The following is a 14,829-nucleotide window of genomic DNA, read 5'->3' on the forward strand; positions in this document are numbered from 1 at the left end:
TGAGGGAAAGCTAACTGAAGAAGAGAGAAAAATCAACTGAAATTTTATTGAGAGGAAAATTAAATTAGAGCCAGAGGATGTGGGTAATGAAGTATGGAAAGAATTATGCTTGAGGTCTTTTTTCCAAGAGGTTGAAGTTAAATCTGGCAAAACTTATTTCAAGATGCATGATTTGGCTACATCTCTGTTTTCGGCAAGTGCATCAAGCAGCAATATCCGCGAAACAAATGTAGGAGATTACACTGGGGGTGTGCGGAGTATGTTGAAGAAGTGGATATTGATGTTGATTCTGGATTCCCCACAAGAATAAGGTTTCCATCTTTGAGGAAACTTGTTATATGGGACTATGGTAATCTGAAAGGATTGGTGAAAAAGGAAGGAGGAGAGCAATTCCATGTGCTTGAGAAGATGGAAATTTACTGTTGCCCTCTGTTTGTTATTCCGACCCTTTCTTCTGTCAAGAAATTGGAAACTTATGCCGTAACAAAGCTACTTCGCTCCCAGAAGAGATGTTCATGTTCAAAAGCTTTGCAAATCTCAAATCCTTGACAATCTCAAAAAGCTGCCTACCAGCCTGGCTAGTCTCAATGCTTTGAAGCGTCTGAAAATTGAATATTGTTATGCACTAGAGAGTCTCCCAAAGGAAGGGGTGAAAGGTTTAACTTCACTCACACAGTTATCTCTCCAGTACTGCAAGATGCTAAAATGTTTACCGGAGGGATTGCAGCATCTCAAGTTTGAGAATTATTGAATGTCCAGAAGTGTTAAAGCGGTGTGAGAAGGGAATAGGAGAAGACTGGCATAAAATTGCTCACATTCCTAATCTGGATATTGGTATTAACAGAACGAGTTGTAGGGTTCAAGTCTCTCATTCCGGATGTGTTTATACACAAGTTAAAAGTATTATGTAATTGTAATTGTTTCTTTGTGTTATACTTGTTAATGTTGTAATTATTGGCTAACAGTGGTTGAGTATCACTTTCTGAATGAATCTTGTGGCACATAGGAAAAAAACCAAATATAGCGCGCAAAAGCTAAACAAGGAAATTTTCATGAAATTTGACATACCATGACAAATTGATGAAGGATGAAGAGGTTCATAAGCAAGGAATGGCGTTAAGATCCATATTCCAGAACGGTTATAGTTCAATGTGCTCTCTTAAGTCATTTATTCAATTCATAAGCAAATAATGTGGAAAAGTTCATATTGGATAGTCTGTCATTTCCAAATAGAACAAAAGAAGCAAACAATAGATGTCCATAGTAAAGGTGTCCAACATGGAGATAATAATTAAGAGTAAAAACTTCTATTGCTATTAAATAGAATTTGCAATTTAAAAAAAATTACATAGGTACACAAATCTGCCACTCCAGATAAGTTTTATCTTGAATTTCTCTTGTACAATATGGAACTTCAATATGTACAACTTGGAAACCCTTTCTATGCTTAAGGTCTCAATTTTTACCACATTCAGATACAAAAATGTAGTAACAATGGCAATTGTGCGCGATTCTAAAAGGCAAAAAAATAATGCCAATTTAACTATGGTAATTATGTACAGATATAACTAACTATAAAACCTAAATCGTACACCCAAGTACAGTGGCATATAAGCAGAACTGCTATCATCAAGAAAGTTTGACTGATTCTGGCAGTTTATGGAGTACTATAAGCGTCGGTCAATTTGAACTGATCACACAGCATGTAACTGATTTAAAAAATTCAGTTTTACTCTATCAGCATCACCAACTCCTTTCTTCCCAGAAGAACTAGCAGCCACTTGTTCCTTCAAAGCTTCCTTCTCCAGTTTCTTCTTTTCAGCGTCAGCTGCTTGTTCATTCTCATCACGTGATTTTTTAAACATCTTCATGAACACCACCAAAATCTGTGTCACTGCATCCAGAAAGTAAGGAAATGAAGAAATGTCCGGTTAAAGAGCTGGTGAGTTAAAATCTGTTAAAGCAATTTTCACACCAGTTAAAACAAGATCTCAAGGACAAATGCAATTCGAGAAATCTAGCCAATGGCAATATGCACTCAACAACAGCTACAAAGGCCATAAATGGTGCATCCCATAATCTTCACATAAAGACAGACAACTAAAAAGATTGTATCACTGATAAACGCTACCGGGAATAGCTATATTACCAAGAGTGTTTGTTAAACAACCAATGACTGTAGTTTTTTCTTTTCCAGAAATCTTACCAGATGACTGATAAGTGATAATACAGCAAGAAAAATTATAACATATGTATCTCTAACCTTGCTCAAAGGGGCATCGAGCTGGATCCTCGCCAAAATATAGGGATAGGGAGTCTGCACTCCTTCCCTGCAGATTTACAAGATAGAAAAACAATCAGCAAACTTGGCATGGCTTAGACATCCAGGAGGATTTAAGATATGACATAATGGATGCAAGAAACTCACCACTTCAATATAAAGAGTAGTGAGAGACTTGACTTCAGCCTCAGCAGTATCAAGGAAATTCTTTAACACCTGAGAAGGAATGCACAAGTCACTAACCGCATATTTCAGATGTTTAACAAAATTATGTGTACACCAAATCGAAGACATCGCAATCAAGTTTGACTGCATCACCAGACTCCACTCTAAAACCATGTCCAACACAAACCAAATTGGGAGTCTTCCCAGCGCAAGCCTTTTTCACTTGATTTTGTGAAGAACACAAATGTCATCCATTGGGGACACTTATCACTCTTCTAAAACAGTGGTACACTGCTTCCTTACTTTTTCTTCTCAAACTATCTAGAATAAAGCTTTTTAATAGTAAATAGGGATCCTTGTAATGTATAATGAAGGAAACCTGGGGAAAGCGGAATCCGCACAATGCCATTCATTTCATAATTGGCGTAAGAAAATCTCAAGAATTTGATAATACATTTAGGGATCGTTTAGTAGAGTGTATTAAGAAAAATAATGCATGCATTAGCCTTGTGTATTGCTAGTACCTTGTTTGGTACTCTTTTCTAAACTCTGTATAACTAATGCTAGTTATACACTCTATTGTGTATTAAAGTACATTATCATATGACCTTCAAAATTTAAAACTAAAAAGAAGCATTATCTTGGAAGTACAAGCAATGAGCTAACTCATTTGGTAAGTAGGAATAATTCACATGTTACCGTTCTCTTTTCTCACCTTCTGAAATCCCGAAGATATTGTACCATCATTGTCGGATGCAGTAAGTTCTTGTTCAACTTTCTCAAGACCTTTACTCACTGCTTGCATTTCTTCAGCCAAAGACTTCAGTTGAATCTAACCATATAATATGACGTAAACAAACATTTCAGTTCACCATTATACCAGTAGTACTCCAAATGAAGACCATAATAAATAGCAAGGGTACCTTAGAAGCAGCTTCCAAGTGAAGAAGATCCTTGTCAAAATCAAGCAACTCTGGCATTTTCTCAGCAAGGAGCTGACAAAACCACGAATTTACATATTTGGCATCACATTGGAAAGTGCAAACATATATATGCAGAAGAGTAAAGACTAAAGGATGGTCAACCCAGCTATAGTTTATTGATAGTTGGGCAAAAGAACGGCATACACGAAGGATACTGAAAGTAGAAAATATATACAAAAACATTAGTTCTCTACAAACGACACTCAACCTTCTATAATACCTCATGGGTGCACCAAAAAGCAATAAGGGACAAGATGTTATTCCTTAACTGTGCAAATTACACTCTACCCTTTCAAAAACTCTCCTAATTCTCACTCTCCACAAAACCCACATAAGTGCAAGTGGAGCATACCTTCCACACCTTGTGTCTCCTCCTTCATCTTCCGCCATTTCAGTTGAGCATCATTACTTATACAGTGACGGGCATCACCCAAATGTACCAAACGAACACCACATTTCCCACCATAACTGAGAAGTTGTCGCACAATCTAGAAGACGATTCGCGTCTTCACCCGATGCCTTACACATAAAACACCACCCAACATAAGTAATTCTCCTCTTCATTCTATTATCACCCATCAAGATCACCCCTCTTGTTGCTAACCAAGTGGAAAAACCCACCTTTCTCAGTACCTTAGGAATCCATATCAAAATATATGGAAGGCTATCTTCTCATTGATCAAAAATTTGTCCAAATAAAAGGACTTTAGCAAATTTATCCTTAGGCAGCCAAAATGAAACTTAAATAACAATCAAACCTTAACAAAGACAGGGACCAGACTATAGAGTCTAGCTAAAAAGAATCTGGGCTTGCTTTTTCAATTCAAATCTGTGAGCGAGGATACCTCTATCTCTTCTCTAAAACAAAAATTTGAAGTGGTTTATAACTTACGGAGTATCCGGTAATATCTCTCGCACTCTTGTATAAGCCTGTGCAGATGAAATAACTTGAACATTTCCGGCAGTCAATCTATTTGCACCAGTCGACCAGTGGGAGCGATAATTTTAAGATATAAACATCATATAACCTTCCTTTTAGCCTATTCCCACTTGAGCGTACTTCACAGCTGATAGGCTCATAAATACTTGACGCCCCGAAATAATGAACAGGGATGGATTTGGAGATACAATTTAAGAAAATGAACCTTAGGCACTTCAATATAAGAGAAGAGAGAAGTAGAACAAAATAAAGAACAATGCAACTGGAAAAATGTTGAAAATAAAGTGAACGATATAAGATGGATTAGTTTTCAGATTTTCATCTTTAAGAGCTTTTTTTTTTATAATAATCCTTAAGAGCTGACTTTCCTCTCCTTGAGTTCTCTTATTGCAATTTGGTCTCCTTAATAATGAATAAATCCTTCTCTCGAAAATCTGCTACACCGCCTTGACGCCGCCTTCTTGTTTGAATGCTCAACAGAAGCACCTATACACATTTGGACTTTCCTTTGGGCGATTTAATAGATTTTTTGTGTGTATTTTATTTCCAATTGTTTCAATTGGCAAGATACTAAGCTTGAAATTTTTAATTTCTATTTAAATAGTTTTGTATGCCTAATTTCATGTTTGATCATCTATTTCATTTTAGAGTATTAGAGTTGATACTGGATCTAGCTATCACCGACCTACTGTCGTACTAGCGTCAAGTGCAGCACTTAGCCAACAATCCCCAATGATAGGCACTACATTTAGACAAAGTATGAATTAGATGCATGTGTGGCATTTAGCTATGCTTAACCTCTTTTGCTGGAGTAATCTCTCCTTTGTAAATGATATGGATCAATCAACCCACCAATAGTTCTAGTAATTCCCGAACTACCAAGTGTACTACCAAGCATTCTAAAACCTCACGCATCTTCCTTGATTTTGTGTAGAACCATGCCATACTTATGTGGTGAGCCTTGCTTGTGCACTATGGCTCCCACTTGTGCTTCACCACGCCTTGTGCATGCTACATCATCAAACCATACTCTTGTGCTAACACTATCACCCATACCAGCCATGCCTCCATGAAATGGTTCCTAATTTCCTTTCCGTTACTACTAAGACAACGAATCGTTTGACCTTGAATTTCAAAACCTTGAAATTCCTTGCCTCCTCTCTGTTAGCCTGGTCCATGGCTTTGTTGCGCATCATGCCACACTTATGCTTGTGAACCGTGCTTGTACACTATGGCTCCCACTAGTGCTTCTTCACCATGCCTCATGCATGCTTCATCTTCGTAGCATCCTCTTGTGCCAAAACTACCACGCCTACCAGCCATGCCTAACATGGAACGATTCCCCAATTTCTTTAACTTTCTTATTAAAACTTAAACAAAGAATCATTTGATTTTGAGTGTTGAAACCTTGAAAGCGCTCACCTCCTCTAAAGTAGCCCCCTTCATGGCTACCTTATGGCCCTTGTATCATGAGCGGAACTGTGGCAGTTTTAGATGGGTTATGACATAGACCTCAAATAAACTTGGCACTTTTTCAATCCAATCATGAGCTACTCAACAATCATCATTGAACCAAAACTAATCTGATTCAACTTACGCTTAAGTCACCTTCGATTCTTCCCAATTCAGAGCTAATTGATCAAAACTAGTACATAAAGGTAAAAACAGAAAGGCATCATAATGCAGTAATTCTACCTTGCACAGATAATGCATCAAGGTCATTTTGTTGTTTCTAGCACGAGTGTCAGAAAGCTTAAGAAGACTGTCCAACTTGAACCCTACAGCAGATCCTGCAATGTAATTACGAAACAAAGATGTTAGTCACAGTGCCTCCACCCAACAACTGATTGTTTTCTTGTAGAGATTTAGATCTTAGAAAACTGTACCTCGTGCTGTACCCTGATTCAGTGCATTTCCCAATGTTAGAATGGTCTGCATTATCTGACGTAATTTGGCAGATTCTTTCACCTACTCGACCAGGAAATACAGTTAGAATCTAGTTAAATCGGAATGTGCCAAATCAAACTTCATAAGGTATTAAAAATACCTCTCTAGTAGCATCATTAATTGTACTCAGGTTACTTCTCAAGTCTTTCACCTGAACAAGTCAACATATTATAGTCAACAGAAAATTAATGGCAGAATCCATAGACATTAGATCACTAACAAGTACAAGAGCAAATACCTGATTAGAGAAAGTGATAGTAAATGAAAACACTCGTAACTTGGACTCAACTCGTGGGACCTTCATCAGCTCCAGGAAAAACTGAAACAGGTATTACTAATCCGGTTAATTACTTATAACTTAAAGGATAGAGAAATTTGTACTTCCCCACATATATGGTCAAATTGGAGAAGACCTGCTCACACTTTCCAAGCATCCCCTTGTCCCCATTATAGTTCTGGAAAATAGAACATAACCAGTAAGATCAAATTGTGAAATCAAAAATAACAATTAAATTTCAAATGGCAAGTATAGACTGTCAAGAAACTAGCACAACTAAGTTCACAAAGAGAGGGGGAAATCAAGCAGAAACAAGTATGGATCTACATACACAAAAGACCATATATATGCCTATGTTTATACACATCCACACCCACCAGGAAAGGAAGTTGTCAGAAATAGGTATCTGCATGATTAGATATTGAAACAGACACATGAGCATGCACGCACAGCATAGATGCAAGTACATACTGTACAAGCATGAAACAGCCAAATGGGTCATCGAATTATGGGCATCAATCTGCACAGCTACTTACAACAAATGGCACATCAACAAAATTATAGGCTACTGCTGTTCCTATGACTCACTTAACTAGTATTCTAACGTTAAATACAATTGCAAAATGTGAAGGTTTTGACTCTTGTTTCCAAATACTATTGGCAAAAACTTCAATATGGAGTATTTTCTCTAAACAAGAAAAGTTAAAAGAAGAATCGAAGCAAACTTCAGAACACATCTCTAATATTACTTGTGAACTCAAAATAAATTAGACACACATTATAAGAATATTATTGTAACTTAAACTTTGCCATGATAGGCAAGCACTGTAGGATGAGAAAGAGATTATACCCTCAGTGTCTCCATTTCTTCTTTTGTTGGGCAAAATTTTATCAGATTTTCAACCTGATCAATGTCCAGAGCTGATGAATCCAAAGCCAAAATAGCATTCTGTAAGACATGCATACAAATATAATTTGTAAGAAATCCAGGGTAAATTTTCCTTTGTAAAAAGAAATTTTATTTGCATAATACTGGCCGCGAGTATTCATATAGCGGACCCCAACTTGTTTGGAACTGAGGTGCAACTATTGTTATAATATTAGTAAAAAGAAATCCATGGCAAATATTTCATTCATTTCAATGTACCTCCATAAAACTCAAAATAAAGAAAAAAGAACTTCCAAAAAAACCATGCATGAGCATCCTAAAGAAATGCTCATTAGTCATTACACTTATTGAACACATGCATGAATCAGCATATTGATACTGTGCATTATGAAACATGATTTTGACCACAAAGCCAAAGGATAGAATATTTTATACAATTTGTATCATGATTCCTTTGAATTTCAACAGAAAAATATCCATAAGAACTTAATTTTGATCTCTTCAAGTTCGGTGAAATTACAAGATCTTTTCAACTCAATAAAATTATCAAAAATATAAAGAATAAAAATGTCTTTTGGATTAATAGTTCTACAGCTAGCTCTTTTTACAAGAACTTCTACTTCCATACAAAGCTCATTTTCTCCTTGTACAAAAGAAAGGTCTCCTTATTCATTTCATTGAACTCCGGCTAAAAAATATTTCAAATAACGATAGTGTGCGATCCTACTTGTGCAAGTATGTTGACTAATTTATAGGGTACTTGACACCTCCTACCAACATAGGTACAGGGAACTATGCCCTCCAAAATGGAATCAGATGAGGAAAACCACCTAGTCTTTGTTTTGGTCGCTACTAGAAAAACCACTTGGCCACACTCTAAAGTGCTCATTAAACTCCACAAATATGAGAAAAGCATAACTAACTCGAAACTGAATTACAAGGAGAACTGTGATAGGTTAACGGCTATCATAAAGATAGTCAAACTACCAAACTCCTCTGAGTATGACCTAAATGTTATGTGTAGTTAACCGATCTATACGTTCTTCATTCCTTTGTTGAGAAATAATATAGATAGTTAATCCATATATTGTACTTTTATTAAGCAGAAATGAAGATACTTCAATTTACAGTTCAATACATAATATTATCTTTTTGATCAAGTAAAAAGATTAAAGCATGTAGAGTTCAATACATACAAGATACAACAATCTTTTCCTTCTTTGTTTTTGTTGAGAATTGACTTTTAATCAAACTCATTAAGCTGATTCAATAATTTTGCATATCTATTTGATTCATCAGATACATACTTCTAAGTTTTAGCAAATGTACAAAGGGATTGAAAAACCTATAATACAAATTGTAATCTTTTTGAAAATAAAGTCATACAACATATGCATTCAATAGTATGTTATTTGTTACTTGATTTCAATTGATAAACATGTCGGAAGTCGTTAATTTTAATGGCTGTTTAGTTTGTGTTACTTTTTAAATTATAAGCAGCTCAATTTCTAAAATCTCTGATTGTCCTAAAGCCCAAGTAAAGATCACATAATCTAATAGTTTCAGCTGATAAACAATAAAAGGCTATTATCAAAAGAGCCACCTGTTGGCTAGAAGACATAAATTAATGCAATAGATAAAAGTATTGAAGCTGATAGTAGAAACAAGAAGACACAAAAAGAACTCACAAGCATATCAGGCAGGGGAATCTTGATTTTTGTAAGCATGATTTCACAGTTGTATGCCCTGCGCAAATCAATCTGGCAAAAGCATATGTTAAGAAATCATCCCGATCTTTTAACAGTTAGACCAAAATGTAACACTTCCAGTCTTTCACTATAAATAATGGGAGTTCTGTAAAATATGCCTCCAATGCCTCAGGAAGAAAACGAAGCCAACACCAATAGACTGTTCACCAACTATTCCATAGTGATCTCATAGTATATAGTGAAAGCTTTGAAAACTAATAGTTTCTTTCTGTAGAAGTGTTCTATATCTTTCCCAATTTAGCACTAACAGATAAATTTAGAAGCAAGTGAACTGCAATTCATTCGTGGTCAATGGCCATCCCCATGGGACACAGTGCCCATCATGAGCACAGCCTCCGCAACTCTTTCATTAGATCTAGACATGTATCGCAGCCTAATAAAATTACTCTGTTACATGAATTTACATCTCAAAGTATTAAAACAACCTTTAAGAATTTTTCAAAGGCAACCATTATTTTTTTTATATGATTGACCCCATCCACTAAACCCTCTGCCTAGGAGGCCCAAGAGTGGTTTCCCCCTTTATCCCTTGGTTAATCAAACCCCCAACCTTATGGTTGGAGATGAAGGATCTTACCCTAGGATATCCCTCCAGTCAAAGATAATTATCTTAACTTACATGAAACAGAAATGGTGTTATACACAGGATGGAGAAAGTAGGACTTTTCCACCGAAAGTTTATGTAATCACCCACATCCAGGTTGAAAAAACACAAGTTCTTCTCTATATGGGCATGCTTGTTTCAAAACGTCACCTATGTTAAACCCATTTAAGCCTTTCTGTCCACTTCTTTTCTTCCACCTTGTTAGCCACAAGTTACCACAAAAAGCCCTCTTTAAAACCTATCTAATATTAATTGTTTTGTTAAACTAGTAAAGGAAGGAGATACATTCATCCTACAACACTCACTTTACTACATGAAAGACTTGCTAGATAATGCCTACTGGAGAATAACAGTTGTAGAGACTGGAAACAAGATACAGCATATATAACTTGCCAATTGCACTTTTTCTGGTTTGTTGATTTTTGAACCATGTCGGCCTCCACCTTTGCTAGTGCCATCAGTAGCTGAAGCCACTGAAAACAAATTTTCAAGCTCCGTAATATCAATTTCAGGTGCTCTGTCATGTACATTAACAAAATCTTATTAGAACTACCCATAACAGACAGATAACAAACAAAAATTGCAGAACCCAACACAAACTAGGTTAAGCTCAAAGTGCTCAGAACTAGTATATCTGCAATCTATTAAGCATTAGAAGTTGAAACCATGAGAATGATAGTGCTTATGACAACCTGTAAAGGGGTTTCACGAGACACAAGAAATAGCAAACAACTTAGCTCTGAATATTAACTTGAAATGACACAGAAAGTTCTCATTGTAATTTTTCATCCCCAAAAATAGAATGTTCATACCTGGAAGTATTTTCCTTGTTTTGCGTATCAGCCCATAAACTCCCTTGCATAGCCCGTGTAACTTTTGACCAATGTAAGGGCTTCAATGAAGCTTTTTTAGAAGGAATTGAAGTACCTCCTATACCTCGCCCTTTCCCTAGAGCAGTTGAACCTACAGAGGCTCGTACACGTCCAGTAGATGGAGGTGGTGGCGCTGGCACATTAAGGCCCTTTCCACCAGGCGGGGGAGGTGGAGTGGGTGTCAAACCCCGCCTAGGGGGTGGTGGAGCATTAGGAGCCTTTGGTGCTGGTGGAGGTGCTGGTGGAGTGGAACCTTGCCTAGGAACTCCCAAAGGAGGTGGAGGAGGTGCAGGTGGCCTTGTAGAATTGCTTGACGGTGGAGGTGGTGGCGGTGGCGGTGCCAATGGAGCTGGCCTATTTGATGAAGAAGATGGAGGTGGAGGCGGTGGCGGTGGAGGTGCCAACAGAGTTGGCCTATTTGACGTAGAGGATGGAGGTGGAGGTGGTGGCGGTGGAGGTGCCAGCGAAGTTGGACTTTTTGACGTAGAGGATGGAGGTGGAGGCGGTGGCGGTGGAGGTGCCAACGGAGTTTGCCTATTTGAAGTAGAGGACGGAGGTGGAGGTGGTGCGGGAGGTGGAGGGCCTTTGAAAAGGGCTGAAGGGGTAGGCGGGGGAGGTGGGGGAGGCAGGGGAGTTACACAAGGCAAGGGTGAACACTTAGATGACATGAAAGGGGGAGGGGGTGGGGGAGGGGGTGGAGGAGGAGCTGATAAATTACAGTTAGATGGCCCCCGAGGAGGAGGAGGTGGTGGAGGTGGAGGCAAGGCACTTCTAGAAGTAGAAAACGTAGGGACAGGAGGTGGATGTGGAGGAGCAGAAGAGCATAAAAAGCTCTTATTAGGAAGTGGTGGAGGTGGTGGAGGTGGCGGAGGTCCTCTAGAAAAGCTATCAGGGGAAGCTGAAGAAGTAGGTTGTCTTGGCGGTGAATGTTCTCTATGGCTACCAATTGAAGGTGGTGGTGGTGGTGGTGGTGGAGGTGGAGGTGGAGGTGATCTATTAGAACTTGCAAGTGGTGGAAGCGGAGGAGTACGTGGGACAGAAGAAGGGCCACCAATTATAGGAGGAGGTGGTGGTGGTGGAGGAGGCGGAGGAGGTAATGAGACCTCCTTGCTAGGAGAACCAAACAGAGAGGGTGGTGAAGGGGGAGATGGAGCTGATGATTGAGTGACTTTTATACTAGAAATCACAGGGGCAGGTGACGGAGGTGGTGAAGGTAGCAGAGAAGTAGAGGAAGTCCTTGTATCGCAAACTCGAACTCCCTTTAAATGTTCAGGAGCAATGGCAGTATCCAATTGACAGTTACTTTCAGAAAGAGACTGAACAGGACCAATATCTGACTTTGAAAGCTTCATTTGACCCTCAGAAATCTTGGGATCAGAAGTTCCATCAGAAGCTGAATCCTGTTCATCTAAAAAATTGACATCTGTTGTATTAGCATAAGTAAGACTACTAGCTTTCTCTGAGTCCAGAAAATCCAAACTGTCAGCAATGCTCGATGCATTATTTTCTTCTTCAGAATCAAATGGGGACGAATACCCACTCATCCTACTTTGCAAAATTGACAAATCTTTCATATCATTCAGCACCGATAGCTGTTTAAACAACCACAACGCAGCATCATCACCAGTATCAACCCAATCAGCACCACTAAAAAGTTCTTGTACCCTTGAAAAGGCTTCAATAGGAAGTCCACCAGTCTCCTCACCATTTAGAGCTGCAGTGGGAGCTTTTAGTGGAGATATGCTCTCAACATCACCAAATAAAACCTGCAAAGCAGGAAGTATAAGTTCGAGGAGAAATATGACGAGCTAAGGTGATCTAATAAAACAACACTAATCAGACAGTTTGTAAGAAAGTATTCACCTCAGCTCGAAAACCTTTTGGATAGCGTGCCTTTGAATCCCATAGAATATCCAGGTTATCGCAGTTTAACATCAAAATGTTAGACCGAATAAAAGCGGTGTTAAACACAATACGGAACATCATGACTTCCCTTTCAGGATCCAGGTCTAAGTGGACACACTCCAAAACTACATCTCCTTGCACCAAACACTGAATATCAATCTTGATGACATCACTGTCCTTCTGCAAAACGATATCAATCATATTGCCACACAGCAGAATTGAAGAAGACAATAAACAAGATGCAGTGATAGCAATTTTTCACCTGGCGATAATGTCGAAGGCTTCTACCTTTCTTCGGCATGGAGTACAACATATGAGTTGACAATCCATCCTTGCTGAGAAGGTTCCTTCCAAAAATGCGCACAATTGGCCTACACCCTTTTTGATTGTCAAATCTTGGAATGGAACGAAGAATGAGGCAATCCAAAGAAAGAGCTTGTTCAGGAGGAGGCCACTCGGGAGATATATTTCTTCTTGATATATATTGCAGGTAACGAAGCTGAGAAGGGAATGGGTTCAAAGGTGACAACAATTGCGATAAGCCTTTAGGTGCCTCACGATAAACCATCTCGAGAGTTTTTCTCTCTCCACTTTGTAACTTTCTGAAAACCAAGAAACTGGCCAAAATGAAGGCTAGAAGGGGCCAACCACCTCTCTCGCAGTGTAACAAAATTACATTGTTATGATTTTGAAGAGAAAGCCAACTCTCACAGATACATAGAAAATGGTGTATCAAAGACAATGGCAGTACAGGACAGCCTTCATATTGCCTTGGGTAATCCATTACAGTTACATCATACTCGCATAAAATCTCTGCAAACTGGCTCCTTTTCTCGCCTTCTCTGAAATTGAAAGCAAGAAAGGAGGAATCTGGAAATTCCTCATGTAGTTCATTTATGATTTCGTGCAAGTAAAGCTGATAAATTCCCTCAGGCAGTACTTCAGTCGAAAAACAAGAATCAAAAACTGCAGTATTCAACACAAGATAAAAAGATGTTGAGAAAACTACAATGCACTTCCAATGTCCAATAAAAAAACATATTATAAAGTCAAAGCTGGTTCCTTTACCATATACTCTATCATCAAGTTCCAGCAACCCATCTGGGGGCCTTCTATAGAAAAATCTGCTTAACAGCGACATAATACTGAGCCAATATATCACCTAAATTTACCTGACATCAAAGAAATTCAAACCCATTTTCATTCATTTAGTGTCCCAATATAAAAGGGTCAAAGAATCAGCTCGTACAAATTCAAGAAAATGTGAAATTCAGAAGAACTCAAAATTAATCTCAAATTCAGAATACCCACAAAGCTAAAAAGGGATTGAACTATATTTCAGGCGAAAAAATTGGAACTTAACACCAAATAAACAACAAGACTGAAAGATAACACACAAAACTCACATAGAAATATATGCACAAAACACCAAAAAAGGAAATCTTTGAACTGAAGCAAACCGACAGAAGCCGTTGAAGAAGGATTCGAGATGTGAGGTGAAGAACCGACAGTGTTGCCAGTAAAGTTTTCACCTGCGCTTTCCGATTTTAGTATGAATTTTTTTTTCTGATATCGGATTTGAACTCTTTGGAGTTCAAAATTTTGGGAACGGAAAAAAAGGGGGCTGATTTTTTTAATTTTAACATATGGTTGTTTTCAATTTTTGAAATTACAGAACCAACCCAATACTTGTATGGATAACTTTTACTTGTGTTCTATTTTCTTTTTCAAAAACTCAACAACCAGAGTATTTTTCGAAAATAATCTTTTCTTTCTATTCATAATTAGGGATAAGATTATAGTGTGAAATATTCAATGACGATAAATGAATAATGTTGCATTTGATTGATCGCTAATAACTTGAACAATAATAAAAATATTAAATACACCAACAAAGGTTGTGATGGAGTGGTAAGTATTCATTTATCCTTAATCAAGAGGTCTCGATTCGAGTTCCATTGTTAGGGAGCGCTTTACCCCCAATGTAGAACTTTTCGATTTGGATCTGAATTTAGTCGGGCTTCAATGTGGATATCGGACACCAGATGAGAAACCATATATATATATATATATCAAATATGAGCTTACACTAAGGGGTCGTTTGGTGTGAGGGATAATACCAAATAGTCCCGGGAATAAATTATAGTACCGCTTATTTTGTTGTTTGGTTGGCAAGTTCGGGATAACTTATCCCGGG

The 14,829-nt window shown here is 38.0% G+C and overlaps 1 protein-coding gene across 1 annotated transcript; it reads right to left on the reverse strand.

Moving 5' to 3' along the window:
* Positions 1–1,400: 1,400 nt before the first annotated feature.
* Positions 1,401–14,271, reverse strand: LOC125843107 (formin-like protein 14). The gene is made up of 18 exons (XM_049522333.1): positions 14,039–14,271; positions 13,701–13,804; positions 12,895–13,598; positions 12,591–12,812; positions 10,668–12,493; positions 10,249–10,372; positions 9,171–9,242; positions 7,444–7,542; positions 6,730–6,771; positions 6,555–6,635; positions 6,417–6,467; positions 6,256–6,337; positions 6,065–6,159; positions 3,370–3,441; positions 3,162–3,278; positions 2,429–2,497; positions 2,264–2,330; positions 1,401–1,894 (listed from the first exon to the last, which is right to left on the reverse strand). Exons 2-18 carry the CDS (start codon positions 13,771–13,773, stop codon positions 1,695–1,697), a joined length of 3,996 nt encoding a protein of 1,331 aa, XP_049378290.1. The 5' UTR covers positions 13,774–13,804; positions 14,039–14,271; the 3' UTR covers positions 1,401–1,694.
* Between the last annotated feature and the right edge of the window lie 558 nt (positions 14,272–14,829).

The sequence above is a fragment of the Solanum stenotomum genome, chromosome 10 (assembly GCF_019186545.1).
Source record: "Solanum stenotomum isolate F172 chromosome 10, ASM1918654v1, whole genome shotgun sequence".
Lineage (NCBI taxonomy): Eukaryota > Viridiplantae > Streptophyta > Magnoliopsida > Solanales > Solanaceae > Solanum > Solanum stenotomum.